General features: G+C 47.6%; 1 protein-coding gene across 1 annotated transcript in view; it reads right to left on the bottom strand.

The window, feature by feature from the left end:
• Positions 1–688: 688 nt before the first annotated feature.
• Positions 689–14,885, bottom strand: part of Vit (vitrin) — a 114,333-nt gene continuing 100,136 nt past the window's right edge. Inside the window, exons 11-14 of the mRNA XM_055621853.1 lie at positions 8,442–8,545; positions 5,393–5,619; positions 2,984–3,497; positions 689–1,218 (exon numbers count right to left, since the gene is read on the bottom strand). Coding sequence (XP_055477828.1) covers positions 1,040–1,218; positions 2,984–3,497; positions 5,393–5,619; positions 8,442–8,545 — 1,024 coding nt within the window. The 3' untranslated portion in view covers positions 689–1,039. The remainder of the gene's footprint in view (positions 1,219–2,983; positions 3,498–5,392; positions 5,620–8,441; positions 8,546–14,885) is intronic.

Genomic DNA, 14,885 nt, shown 5'->3' with positions numbered 1-14,885 from the left:
CAGCGTCGTAGCACCTCCACTACCTGGGACCTTTCCTCCATCCAGCACACACACATTGTTGACATCATGTAGTCAGTGGCCCACTGGAAATATGTGTGTGTGTGTGTGTGTGTGTGTGTGTGTGTGTATGCATGTATTCAGGACACACACACACAGAGTCATCTTTACTTAGGAATCTTTTGAATATTTTTTAAGTGCTGGGGTTAAAACCAAGCACCCTATGCCGGTCAAGTACTCTGCCACTGAGCCACATCTTGGACCTTTGGGTTTGTAGGTTTATTTTATATTTTGAGACCCAGTCTCATCAGGCTGACCAGTCGGGCCTTGAATTTGTGATCCTCCTGTCCCAGCCTCCTGCACTCCCCTGTCCATCTCTGAATTCTCTTTTGCATGCATGTGTATTTTATAAGCTAATAGACGAGTCTTTGGCAGAGGACATGAAGTTCCATCAAGGTCCCTCCTCTTCATTGTAGTGCACACCCACATCTAGTATTGATTTTTATTTTTTATTTTTTTTTTTGCAAGCAAAGGCATAGTAGAGGATAGCCCCACCACGGACCCAGAGACTCCCCATCACATGATCAGAAAATGTCCGTGTAATTTTTAAAAATATTTATTTAAGCAACTCCTACATTCTCATGACAAAAAAAAAAAAAAAAAAAAAGAGAAAGAAATGTATGGATAATTACAGAGGTCTAATGAGCAATATAAACAAACTTCTCATAAAAGCTCAATTCAAACCTGTAGTAAGAGCTGTACTCTCTTCTGGATATACGTTTTGGAAACAACTGTCAAAAAACTGTCAAAATTCTTCAGCACGTGCAAAAACAATGCAGTATTTGAACCCAACCTGCAACTTGATAGTCAGATTTTTAACTGGCAAATTTTGAATCACTTAAACCACCAAAAGCGAAGAATGTAAACCGTGCATGCGTTCCCCCAAGCTCTACCCAAGCCCTGCCCGCCACCCCCTTACGCCCCCCAAAGAGGATGGTCCCAAGAATCAGTAAAGCGGCGTTTGCCACTCTCTGCTCCAAACTCAGTTCCGGGGCTGCGAGTTGAACTCTGTACAAATATTCTGGATGATCCTGGGCACGAATTTGTGGAGGTTGTCAAACTCATCCACAAAGAAGGAATGCTCCCTGGCAGGGTGGGTGGCTATTATCTCCAGCTCGTCCTGAGCAGCCCACGCGATGCCTACTGCGTACGTGATCACCCCTGTGGAGATAAAGATGGGATGAGGCAAACGTCCCCAGGCAAAGGCACTAATAATGGATATTTTTCTTCCGGGCTCCCCATATCCGAAATGTGCCAAAGAAAACAAATGAGAGAACCCCAGCCAGGCGGGCAGATGGCCACCCAGGTCCTCCAGGGGGCATAGTTCTTACTACGTTTTCAGACTGAATCTCAGAGTTGGGCGCTAAGACTGTGCAACCCCATGCCATTGCCTGTCTCTCCAATGCCATAGCATCTAGTGCCATCTGCTGGCTCCCGGGGGCACTGCATGCATGGGGGGCACAGACACACATGCAGACAAAGCATCTACTGCTACCAAATAAAAACAAATAAACCTATAAAAGCATAAGAATACTCTAAAAGGCAACCCAAATTACGAGGAGGCCCAGAACTACAAAACCAACCAAGGTTTCACTGTGTAGCCTGGAACTTGCTATGTCCACCAGGCTGACCTCAAACTCACAGAGGTTTGTCCACCTCTGCCTCTGGAGTACTGAGATTAAAGCTTGAGCCTCCACGTCTGCCTCTTGGTTTAACTTATTATCACTTAAGGTTTTCCTCCTGCTGTTTTATTTCCAGAGCACTTTTCAGAACAACAGTTACACATCCATGGCTTGTACAGGACAGTCTTAAGTGTGATTGAGTTTTATAAATATTTATAAAAATATTCGGTTCATCTTCCATGCTTTTAAAACCTTTGGTTGGTTTCTTAAGGCTTTTACACTTTGTTTATGTGAGCATGCATGTGACACAGCTCGTGTGTGTGTGTGTGTGTGTGTGTGCGCGCGCGCCACACCCTGAGCATGTGGAAAGAGGACTACTGTGTTTTGTCAGTTCTCTCATTGCACCTTTTAGTAGGTTTGGGAGATCGAATTCCTGTCGTCAGGCTTTCACAACATGTGCTTTTGCCCACTGAGCCACCTCTCTAGCCCTCTTAGGAAAATGTGGATGGAAATATCTTTTTAAATGTTTTGAATCAAAATTTCCCTCAAGCCCCAAGATCTGTAGAACATTTGTGGTGGTTTGAATATAAATGGTCCCATAGACTCAGAGGAAGTGGCATTATATGAGGTGTGGCCTTGTTGGAGTGGGTGTGGTCTCATTGGAGTGGGTGTGGCTTTGTTGGAGGAGGACTGCGGCTTGGGTCAGGCTTTGGGGTTTCAGAAGCTCAAGAAAGGCCTAGTGTCCCAGTCTTTTCCTGCTGCCTGTAGATCAAGATGCAGAACTCTCAGCTCCATGTCTGCCTGTGTGCTGTCGGGATGATAGTGGACTAAACCTCTAAAATTGTAAGCCAGCCCCAATTAAATGCTTTCCTTTCTAAGAGATACTGGGTCGTGGTGTCTCTTCACAGCGATAGAAACTCTAAGACAGGAGTCATTAACAAAAATCATATTTTTCATCTAGGTGTGGTGGCCTGTGCTTATAATCCCAGCATTTGGAGGCTGAGGCAGGAGGATGTAGTGTCTGAGGCTAGCCTGAGTCGTATAGAAAAAGCCTCCCTAGGGGAGAAAAGCAAAAAGCAAGCATTCGCCTCCAACGCTTACATTTCTTTAAAAACATTATTGTTCTATAAAAGGTTCTGAGCCACCATGTGGTCCTGGGAACTGAAACCAGGTCCTCTGCGAGAGCAGCAAGAGTTCCTAACTACTGAGCCGTCCAACCAGTTCCTCCCTGTGCACCAAGGACACGGGTCTCCCACCCCTTCAAGAAGCGCCCCTTTGCCCACGTTTACAGCGGGCGTACTCACCCTTCTGGTAGGCCGCCATGGCTGGGATCCGCACGTCATCGTAGGACCTGCCGTCGGTGATGAGGATCATCACCTTCCTCTTGTTCGGTTTGGATTTACTGAAGAGCTGTTCCAGGGCATACTGGATGGCAGCCCCCGTGCTGGTGCCCCCGCTCCAGTACCCCACCCTCTTGATGGCACTGAGGACGTCAATTTTGCTGTTATACTTGTCGAACCCAAACTCCAGCCGCTGCTCGTAGGTGTACTGCACGGCCCCGACGCGCGTGTCTGTGTCTGAGATCTCAAACTCCTTGCTGAGGTTGGCCACGAACTGCAGGACTGTGCGGAAGTTGCTCGTGCCCACGCTGCTGGAGCCGTCAATGACGAAGCCGATGTCGGCAGAGTTTAAACAGGTCTTGCTGCAGGCCAGGCGGTCCGTGTCACACACCCGCTTCACCAGCGGCTGCACCGTCTTGTGAAGGCTGAACCAGCTCTGCACGTTGAAGGAGTAGAAGCCATTTGTTCTGCACACCGCCTGGAAGAGAGAACCGAAGGATGCGGGGAAGGTCAGGGGGTCAAGTCCTTCAGCCTGCAGGCTTGACAAGACGTGCTTCCTGGATTAGACTTCAGAGGGCACTTTGTCTATTCCGGTTTCCTGGCTGGGTTCCACTGAGGTCAAGACCCCACCAGTAATGTCTGGACTCGCTCCTGCCCCTCTCAGCTGGATCTCTCCCTCCGTGAAAAATGGTCGGATGAGCAGATTCACAGGTTGCTGTGTATGGTTGGCTTTAGGTTCATATTTATGCCTCTGCTGGCTCCTCGACTCCCCTGTCCTGGAAACCAGCTATAAGAGTGGCATCTGTGGGTACCAGCCATCACGGGGAGAACTAAAGAAAGCTATTGCTCTGACACATGACAGGCCTGTTTCCATGGCAGCCCTGAACCATACTGGAAGGGCTTCATAGGCACTGAGTGGCCACGTGCACTGGAGTCACACTAGATGCTCTCATGGTCTCTTATTTGGTTCCCACTCCTCATCCTGCAACATGGACCCCTCCTCACGGAACAAGGGGACAGCTGTGAAGGCCATCGCTGAGTCCCTGAGACCAGAACATCTGCCATTAAATTCCAAGCTCTGCCTGTCATACAACCCTGCCTCCAGGCAAATGAGTGTTTACTTGTTTGTGCTCAAGTTTGTTCCAGAAAAAAAAAAGGGGGGGGGGGCAGCACATAAATTCCTAGCAAGCTGGTTAGGATTTTTTAGAAGTGACTAGGCTCGTGTCTTGGAAGTGGTGAAGGAGTTGGATCCCACCGACTTCTGAGGATTTGTCAGACTTCACAACTGCAAATGAACTTGTGTAACGACAAAATTATTTTAAGCAAGAAGTAACTTAGGTTTTTTCCTAGGAAATATTGTTTAATTGATTTATAAAAACCTAAGTGGGGTTCATGAAACTTTCCACAGCCTAGGCAGATGACTGCCGGGACAGAGCTGAGTCCTGGCTAGCCGGTGCAGAGGAGGAGAGCCACCAGACAGCCTGGGTAAAGCCATGGCAGGAGACAGTGACGGTGCTGGCTGTGCACAGGAGACCGATTTGGCTGGAACACAGTGTGTGTGGAGGTCACAGCTGGCTGACCAGGAAGGGAGGCTGGGGCCTCTTTCCAGGGTGCCTTAGCTGCAGCAGGTAATGGTGAAGGATTTGAGCAAGGGCCCTGGAAGACTCACCGGATGCTTCAGAGTAAGCTGGGGAGAGTCTAAGGAGGAATGGGCCTGTGACACAGTACCATCTTAGGCCGGGGGGGGGGGGGGGGGGGGGGGGGGGGGGGGGGGGGAGCTGGGAGCTTGGTTTAGGGCTGGATAACACAGAGGGTGAGAGCTGTGATGTGGGATCCAGGAGTAATTCTGGGATGCCACTGCCATTGAACCATCCAGGAGTATCATAGCAACATGACCATTCTGATCTGGGAAGTATAGGCTTCCTTTTTCGTTTGTTTGTTTGTCAGATGGATTCACTGTAGTATGTGCCTGTGTGTAAGTGTGTGTGTGTGTGTGCATGTGTGTGGATGTGAGCCTGTGTGCATACATGCATGGATGGGCACTCGTGTGTGTGTGTGTGTGTGTGTGTGTGTGTGTGTGTGTGTGTGTGTGAAGTCTTTGTGGCTGTTTGGTTGGGTCCCCTGTTGCTGTGAGAGGCTCAAGGTAGGTTTAAGTGAGACTCTTAGGGCAATGCTCTTGCCCGTGCTGGCTGTGCAACGAGAATGAAGTTCGTCTTTCAAAGGGCAATACCAGGTTTCCCCACGGGAGGCCCCACTGCCTACTCACGAGTTTCACGTACATTTGAAGGCCCTAGGAAACAGCTCTGTGGTCACTGGAGCTTTTCAGAGTGTAGAGGCTCCTGCCCTTGAGTGGGTCCCGGGACAGTTATGTACCTTGATGGCAAAGTTGGGCTCCACCACGTTCTGCTTCTCACTTTCAGCAGCCCCTTCGACGGTGATGAAGAAGACATTGATCCCTGACTCTCTGGCCACTCGAGACACCTCTTCCACTTTGTCTGTGGGCCAGCCATCCACCAGGACCACAAGCACATTGGGAGCACCACCCCTGTTTCCGTTTGCTTTGGAAAAGAAGTTCTTGGTGACAAAGGAAATGGCGCGGCCTGGAAGAAAAAGAAAATTTGTGCTTGTGGTGACTATGAAGAACAGGTCTTAGCAGCACAAAAAGGCGTAGACAAAGATACTTATTCCCTTTCTGGTTGATGTGTATGAGAAGGGAGGTCACTCAAGGTCCTGGGGCCTAGAGTTCCAGCAGTCTGCCCCAGCTGAGTGCCACAGTCATGAGGAATAATGGAGTCTCCAGCATGCATCTTTCATGTGTGTATTTTACACTGTGCAAAGCTCTCTGGACATTTCCAACTAGCTCAATCCACTGCCCCAGTTCCCCGGAACTTTCCTAGTTTTATCATTGCATGTCCTAGGTCCTCCTGGGCATACTGAAATGGCTGGCTGCTTTTGAGTTAGCATGGCTGCATAGAGCATGGCTCTTAACTTAGATTCTATGGGTCCTGAGAGAGTGTGTGTGTATCCCCTGAAGAGAGCTTTTGTTCATATGAATATATAAAAAAATCTAGGAGATTCTAGAAGATTCTCAAATGGGTTCTCATTTCAGTATCAGTTCAAATCACCTTGTTTAGACTCTAGAATGAACACAGTGTCACAATGTCAGTACTCTTCTGGGTTTGGTCAGCCTGGATCTCCTGGGCTGTCTTAACTGTCAGTTGAAAGCAACAGGCTTTCAAGGCTGCTGGAGAAACGTCTTAGATAACCCCTGTGAACTAGCTGCAGAGACCCCGTCGTTAAGGCAAAACCATGACTGTTGAGAACTCAAGACTCAAAGCACCCAGTAGTCTCCTCCAGCATAATATTAAGCACCCAGAGTTAAGTGTGTAAGTTGTAGAAAGCCATAAGATGTCACCTGACCCCATCCAATCTTAAATATGGAGGCCGAAGTGAATCAGAGTTTAACACACACTCCATCCACCTTGAACCAGGAGGCTGACAGCTGAAAGCTGAGTTGCCCATAGGCCCTTGTGCCTGTTCTTCCAGCTTCATCTTAGTCCCCTAAGTTGACACATGTGATGGATCTAGAAGACGAAAGCCAGGGAGGAGCTGTGACTTCGTTTTCTGCCCTTTCTGCTGATGAGACTGTGGTGGATTTGGCTTCTCAGCACTGGGTTTGACTGGTGGCTTTGATGATGGTGCCAAGATGGTAAAGGTGGAGCCTGCTTTTTTTTTTTTTTTTTTTTTTTAAGTGAGAATGGGAAATGTAGGGCATAGTGCTAGATCAGTGAGCCATCATCATGACAACTGGCTGGCACAAGTTCATGAGAAGGTCTTGTTGACATAATTCTGATCTTGGAAGAGGTTACAGCCCCCTTTCTGTCCCCTGTTCGGCACAACACCTTGAGAAGCCGTTCTGAATGCTCGGGCTAAAGAGTGCTTCTTCAGCCATTGTGATGTTCCTCCATAGACCAAAGGCCCGTGTGCCTCAGTCAGCTACATAGATTGTTTCTGGAACTCCTGCATGATGCAGAGGCAGAGTGAGGACATATCACCCTCTGAAAATGTATAGCAACAAGGTTAGAACCCCTTTCTGACCTCATCAGGGAGGTGAACTGCCGGGAGCCAAGGCCAGCTAGTGGAAAGTTACAGACAGCTGCAACAGGGTCGTAGGTGAGAGATTTACCTTTCCGGAACCTATGAGACATCTGTGCGTCAGGCTAGACATTTTGAGATATCTTAGCTGACATTCTTGTAGTATCTCTTTTAGTAAACATTCTTGCGGTGTTCTGCATCATCATTAATCACCCTGTTATGTTTTGTAAACTATTTTGCTGACACATTTTCCCTTCCTGCCTTCTCCCTATAAAGCTGTGTGAAATTTTTCAAATAAACGAGAGCGAGATCAGATTATAGACTTGCTCTCACTCTTTGTGTCTCCTTGTCTCTATTTCATTCTTTTCACCCCTCCTTAGGAACTCGTTGAACTTCCGCTGGATGGGACAGTGAACGCCTGGCCAAAGTTTCTCATTGAAATTTGGCTTGTGTAAGCAATAAACTGGACACACATATGCAATCCCCATCACCGTGTGTATGGTGCAGATAACGTGGATTTACAGACATGGATACAGTGTCTTGGCCTGTGGTGCACTGCAGCAAAGGATTCTGCATTTGCCAGATACTAGTGTTCTGGTCGCTAGAGAGAGATGAGAGGGAGGACACTAATTACTCAGACTTGTTATAACGCCAAAGATGCTCCGTGAAAGTTAGTCCTGCTCGTTGCTTTATTCCACACAAACCACTGTAAATTCCTTTGGCCTTTAATGGCTGGAAGTTTCCTGAAAGCACAACCATCCTTTGCCCAAGTCTTCGGGCAGGACTGAAGGAACGGAAACATTCCTTCTTGTCCAGCCTTCTCTGGGTGAACAGGTAAAATGGAACTTCTGGAGCTGTCCCACTGAGAACTAGATCTTGGATGTCCTCCTCAGGCTCAGACACCACAGGAAACTCATCTTCAAACGCAGGACTTGCCTCTCTTGGCAAAGTCACCACTACGACAAATTTGATGGAAACAAGACCCCCGAAAGGGACCTCTTGAGTGGAACTGGTGACCGAATTTAGTGCTAAATTCGGTTGGCAGCCTATAGGCCAACCATACAGTGGTCACAGAAGCTGTCCTGCTAGGCCTGAGAAATGTGGCTGAAACCGAAAGGACCAAATGGGTAGGAACTCTGAGGAACAAGCAATTTGACCATTCTTGTACCTGAATCCATGGGAATACATTAGAAAAGATACAGAGGCTGTATGTCATCTCTTGATGGATCATTTCCCTCTCCTCCTCCAGTACAGAATATTATAAGACAGCCACATAGAAGGTGTGCCATGGCAACAAGGTGGAATTACGTGAATCTGGGTCACATACCTACATTAGACAGGCCTCCTCGCTGGGTAATTTTCTCAATAGCTGTCTTCAGATCTTGAGAATTCATGTGAGTTTTGAGGTTAAACTGGGTAGCAGGGTTGTCTCTAAAGAGAACAAGAAATCAAAGTTAACTAGAAAGTTGTTCCATTCGGAGGAAGGCAGACATCACGGTTGATCCCTTCATATACAAGTAAAACAGGTGCTGTGACAGAGCCCGAGGATGTGCTCATGAGGCGTTCCTCAGAGGACAAGGTGGGGATGAGACAGGGAGGCTGAGGTCCTCCACAGGGAACACAGAGACGGCAGGCCGCTTGGGACAGGCCTGCAAGGTTTCAGTTCTACTTCGGACTGTGTCACAGCTGCACAAACTTTCTGTTTCTTCTTAGAGCAGGGAGAAAGGTTCTCGTTAGTTATTTCCTCCGGAACGGAGTTGCCTTTCCTTTTATTGATTTTGTTGTCTGATAACATCTTACGTGTATATGTGCATGTGATGACCATCTTCCCTCCTCTGCCCCCTCTCACTGCCACCCACAGCCCCTGTTCAGTCTTTACTGCTCCATTTTCCACATTCATGACTTCTGCTTTGGTTTGACATCCGTTAGACATGTCTACTGGCTCGGTGGGGTCATTGGAGATTGCACAAGTCAAGACAATGACGTCTCCACTCCCAGGGTCTATCAGTCTAGCTGTGCGATCTTGAGGAGTCGTTTAACTCGTTGGGTTCCAGCTTCCTCACAGAGATCAAAGCATAGTAACGATCGCATTGCTAAGGTCCAGTGAGATTCTGCCATAGAAAGGAACCAGTGAGCTCTCAATGTCTCCAGATTGCCTAGACCCTCTGTAGTAAGGCTCTCACCTGCTGGCCACTCTGTGGGTGACCAGACAGTCTCGCCTGTTAGCCATGCCCTGTGTGGCCCCTAGCACTGGAACCAATTACCAATAGTGGTGCCAGGAAGACCACTATACCTGTCTCATCTTGTGACTCCTGCAACTAGGTGACATGACTGGAATCTCACCAGAAGGTCAATGTCGCCTCTCTGAGGGCTGAAAAAAGGCAGCTGGAACAGATCTGGAGTGAGTTCACTGGTGAGGCAGAATAAGGACCCTTCTCCAGAGACAACTATGCATGTGTGGGAGAGCAATGAGAACAGGCTTGAACTGTCAGGCAGAGGGTGTGGGGGAGTGCCAGAGGAGTGAAGTCTCTGCCAGGCGTGTGTGCGCCTTCGGTCACGGTGCAGCAAGGACTGAGGTCACGTCACTGGGGGCACTGACACTCAGCCACAGGCAGAGCAGACCCCTGGTACACACCCCGGGCAACCGCCTAGGGCTGCGTGCTTCAAACGAGTCCTTGCTTGGTTTAACAATGCCTTCATCTTGAAACTCTCTGTTTCTGGACCAGGGAGCCTGCACACCACAGAGCCAGGTCCTACAGGCGGTGGGACCAAGTCCTCAAGAGCAGGGGAGTCTTTTAAAGGTGTGTCCACAAACACCGGGAACCCAGCCCTGCACCTGGTTGGACAGTTTGGGGTGAGAACTGTGCCCTGGCGGGGCGTTCTTAGCACGTCCTTGGGATTCCAGTGTGGTCCACAGGGAACTAGTCATCAGGCTTCAGAGAAAGGAGGCCGACACCACCTCCACCTCCTTCCCATCCCTCTTCCTTCCCTGTTTCCAACTTTCCTCCCTGTCTCAAGCTGATCTTAGCTCTGCCAGGAAGGTGTGCTTACCTAAGCGGCAGGTTGACAGCAATCTGCAGGGCCCGCCATCTTCTGGGCGCTTCAGTAAGTGCTGTTTTCGCCTCCAGCCACGGACCTCAAACCCTGTACTTAATCTCTTCCACCCCTCCATCCATTCATCGTTTCCCAGCCGTTCTGCTCACCTTAACTTTTATTCCTTATTCTCTTACGAACTTCTATTAGCTGCGGCAGTGGCGGCGTTAGCATCTGCCAGATCCTTCTGCCTGTAAGACTGCTCTGCTCAAAATCCTCAGGGGCTCTGGATGTAGAACAGTGGTGGAGAATGTACAAAGCAGCAAAGCTAGGGGCTTGATCCACAGCATGGAAGTTAGCTCATGCCTGGTTAGCATGTGTTAGGCTCTGGGCATGGTCCCCGGAGTCAAGAATGAATGAGTGAATGAACGAATGAATGAAGCTTCTTGCTGTGGTTTGGATATTGTTTTGAGTTCACATGTTGGGACATTCGTCCCTAGGGTGGCAGTGGTAAGGGATCATGAGGTCTTTATGAGTGCAGGCCTAGTGAGGTGTGCTGAAGCCACTTGGGAATGGCACTTGCAAGGAACTGTGACTTTGGTGGGAGCCTTGAGCACCTATGAGTCATCACAAGAGTGAGGTTGAACTCTGAATTGCTCCCTGGCATACTGACGGGCAATGTGATGCCCCATTGGCTTGTACTCTTGCTATCTTCCCAGGGGTCCTACCAGACATGAGTTCATGCTGGTACCCTGCCCTTGCACCCCACAACATGATATTTCCTTCAAAGATTAGCCATTTTACCATGCTAAGAAAACGTACTCCCATTGTTAGACTTCATATTTTGGTTGTCAAAGCATTCATGATTTAATCACAACTTACCAATGAATTCTCCTTTTCTTTCTCTTTTCATTCGCTCACTCACTCATTCATTCGTTCATTCATTCATTCATTTTAGGATTCCCTGTATTCTAGTGAAATACTGAGTAGTCTCTTTCAGTTTTCTATTTTTGTATCTGTTTTCTTCTTTCACCCCCCCCCCCCCAGCTCCGGCTGACTCCAACTCTCTCTAATTCGTACCAAATCACAGAGTGCCTGGTGCATAGAGGTCCTCAGGGGCAGTACCAAAGAAACAACATTCCTCGTCCCATTTCTGAGCATCTCTCCTCTGGGTTCCTGGGTGATGACCCCCCTCCCCCCCACCATCATGCACATTTTCTCAACTTGTTAATAGCGGTCAGCACGCTGGCGAGTTCCCTCTCTTGAAGCCCAGGTATACATGCAATGGCTTCCACACATCTCCATTGGAAGGGACCTCAGGTTTGGTAGCTCCAAACTGAAGGCATTTCTCCTTATTGTCTGCTCTGCTCAACTCGACTCCTCCTCTGTACCCCTTGACTCAGGGAATTCATTGTCATTCTCCTCACCAAATGCCACATCAAACCCATCTCTTACCGTCTCTCATAGCTCCTCCCATCCTTTCCCAGCTTTGGATTTCCAGTCTCTTTACTGAGCGACTAAGGTTCTGTTTGGATCTGGCCTGTCTTTCGAAAGCTCACGTGTTGAAACTGGCTCTCATTCGTGGCATTACTAGAAGTTAAAACCCGAGGCAATGGGAGGACCTAGGTCACTGGGAGCAGGCCGTCGACGGGAGTGTGGGGAATAAGACTGTCGGTAAAAATGTCGATCATTTCCTCACGGCTATGCGATGTGACGTAAACTTCTTTGGCTTTTCGCCTCTCATCATTGCAGTCCAGGAGGCTATTGTTTTTCTCCTCTGGGGTGGAGTCACGCCTATGCATGTACTGTGATAACTCTAATTGTCGACTTGATACAACCTAGAATAACCCTGGAAGAGAATCTCAGCGTAGGACTGTCTACACCAGCTCAGCCTAGGAGCATGTCGATGCAGGATTGTTTTGGCTGCCTATGGGGCTCTGTAGTTTCTAACAGTAGGGTGGGTTCGCAGAGTACTAGGCCTGCTCCCATCTATTCTCTGCTCTTGGAGGTGATGAGCTTTCCTGAACTCTTGCCTTGACTTCTCCTCAGGATTGTGCTATAACCAGCTAAAATAAATAACGAGCTAAAATAAATCCTTTTCTTTTAAGTTGCTTGTTCTCAGTGTATTTTATCACAGTGGCGGAAATCAAACCAGAACACATGCCTTCCCACAGAATCACATCCCATCTCCTTTTCTGGTTTTTTAATTTTGTTCTGTTATGTAGCTCTGGCTAGCCTGGAACTCTCTATGTAGACCAGGCTGGCCTTGAACTCACAGAGATCTCCCTGCCTCTGCCTTCCAAGTTTTGTGATGAAAGGTGTGAACCAACAAGCCTAACCTTACTGTTTGCTGTTTGAGTCGGCTCTCGTGAGTTCAAGCTTGTCCCCATCTATTTCACATCTTCATCACACTGTAGAAGTTTCTTATATTTATGGTTGTGAGTCTAGTCTTTAACCACTAAGCCATCTCTCCAGCCCCATAGATGTTTCTTTAGAGCTTTCTGGGGTACACTCACCTCCAGATCAGCAGATTTCCTGTCCTTTTCCCAAAGGGCTAACAAGGTACTGATTCATGAACATTGAGTCCGCAACCGATAGCACTGTAACTCATGGCTACTTCTGCTTTCCTGCAGGTGACTCGTGTTCACCCGTGCTTAACTGCAGGTAACTAATGCCCGCCTGTGCGTGATTACCTGATAAACATGTTTCCGTGAGCCACATGTCAGCTTCATTTTTAAAACAGCAGTCACCAAAGCAAAGCACGCACGCACCAACGTGCGCGTGCACGCGCACACACACAGAGACAGAGAGAGGGAGAGAGAGAGAGCAATAGTAAATTAACTATTAAAATGACTTAAGGAAAGAGCCAAGATGGTAAGCCTGACTGTTACCTCATTCGACTGTGTTTAATCAGGTAACTAAATATTCTCCCCACCTCAGCATATTACCAGAAATGATTGTGAAAGCCTACTAATGTGGTATTAAATGAATGTGCATTTTAATGAGTAAGCCAATTTGCAGATAAATAGATGCACAAATCCTGAGGCTCAGCTGTAACCTCCTGACTTTGGATCCCTAGTCTTAGCGATCATGTAGGAATGCGGAACTGGGGAACGCAGGGGGCAGGCAAGGCCTGTGTCTTCTTCCTTGGCTCTTTTTCTGTATAGCAGAACCTGCTTCCTCAGAGCTCCGCCCCAGTCTCCACTGCTCGAATTGCATCATGCATTCACACCACATACACAAATGCATCTTTAGAGGCACACAGTCCAGCGCTTCATTTACTTGATGAAAAGGTGCTTTTCACTTTATTTAATGTAATTTCTATAAAAATATTGCCTCCTTAGCTAACCTGTGAAGTCCTAAAGAGAAGAAACTCCATCACATATATTTATTATCTTAGTGGATTAAAAAGTTGGACCTGGGACCTCTGAAATCCTTCCCAGTGTCTGAATTGATGGTGATTATGATTATGGGCAAAGACGTGGAACTCATCCACCAAGGGTCTTCCTGGAAAATGTAATCAAATCACTTAGATGAATCTTACATCAATATTTCTCTTCAATGGTGCAGGGCAGAATGGCTTAGTATGTGGTAAACAGTAAATGATTACCAAACTTCATTCTGTTTAAGTCCAGGAAACGAGCGGGTTGGCAACCTGTCAGCTACGGCAGTTCTCAGGACAGAGCATAGGAAGGCATGGACTTGTTCTTTTCCAGGGTGAATAGGCTGACAGTCGCCTGGTTATTCCTCAGACAGGGCTTCTAGGGTTCAGAAGCTATGTGTCCTGAGTAATTGATGTGTTGGGAGCTTGATCTCCAGAGTGATGATATTGACATGGCAGAATCTGTAAGATAGGGAGGTGGCGGACTTGACCCTCGTTACGGGTATCTTCGTAACGAGAGAACCATCTTTGGGAGGAATGAATGCAGGCCTTTAGGGACTGGGCTGGGTCTCACAAGGAGGTTGTTGTGAGGATCCTGGCACCTTCCTAGAGTTCTTGCTCAGAATGGGTCTCTCTTGCACCTCTGCCCCCTTACTGCAGCCCCGGCCCTCTGTTAACATCCTTCACGAGCTCCTCCCCACAGTGGGGCAAATCCTGGTGACACATTCAAACCCCTGGAAATGTGAGCTAAATGAAATTATCTTCCTTATAAAAATAACGGCCATCAGGTATTTTGTTATAAAAACAGAAAACAGAAGAAGACAGAGTCCACTTAAATAAAATTTAAAAGATTATGCTCCTCATATTCTTGTGTAGACAGTCTTTGAATTTCTAATTTTATTACAAGTTCTCATGAAACAAAACCATATTTTTCTGCCTCAGTGGGATCAGAGATTTACCTTTAAAACAAGAGAAACAAATAAAGTTGTTTATGGTTTACAGACAAAACAATAAAGTTGTTTATGGTTTACAGACAAAACATTAAATTGTTCTACATTTGGAAGAAAAACTAGGCTCAATGCAAAGAAAACGGTGCAGAGCAAAGAGTTTGCAGCACATAGAAAGGGATAATTTGCATACTAGCAAAGGCTGCTGGGAGCAGGTTTTGGAAGCAAGGACACTGGTCTAGGATGAGTACAGATGGTTTCTTTGAAAGGTTTGGGGCAGAGGCCAGGTATGTTGGGTTACAGTATGTCCACACCTCCTGGATGGCAAAACTCACTAGGGGCATTTGTTAAAGTGCATGAGTTACTTGATATATCATCAAGAAGAAAATCAAACACTGGCCTGGGAGTT

Source organism: Psammomys obesus, unplaced genomic scaffold (assembly GCF_907164565.1).
Source record: "Psammomys obesus unplaced genomic scaffold, mPsaObe1.curated_primary_1811, whole genome shotgun sequence".
Lineage (NCBI taxonomy): Eukaryota > Metazoa > Chordata > Mammalia > Rodentia > Muridae > Psammomys > Psammomys obesus.
Note: the sequence above shows the minus strand (reverse complement) of the source record. Positions and strands in the feature narration are given on the sequence as shown.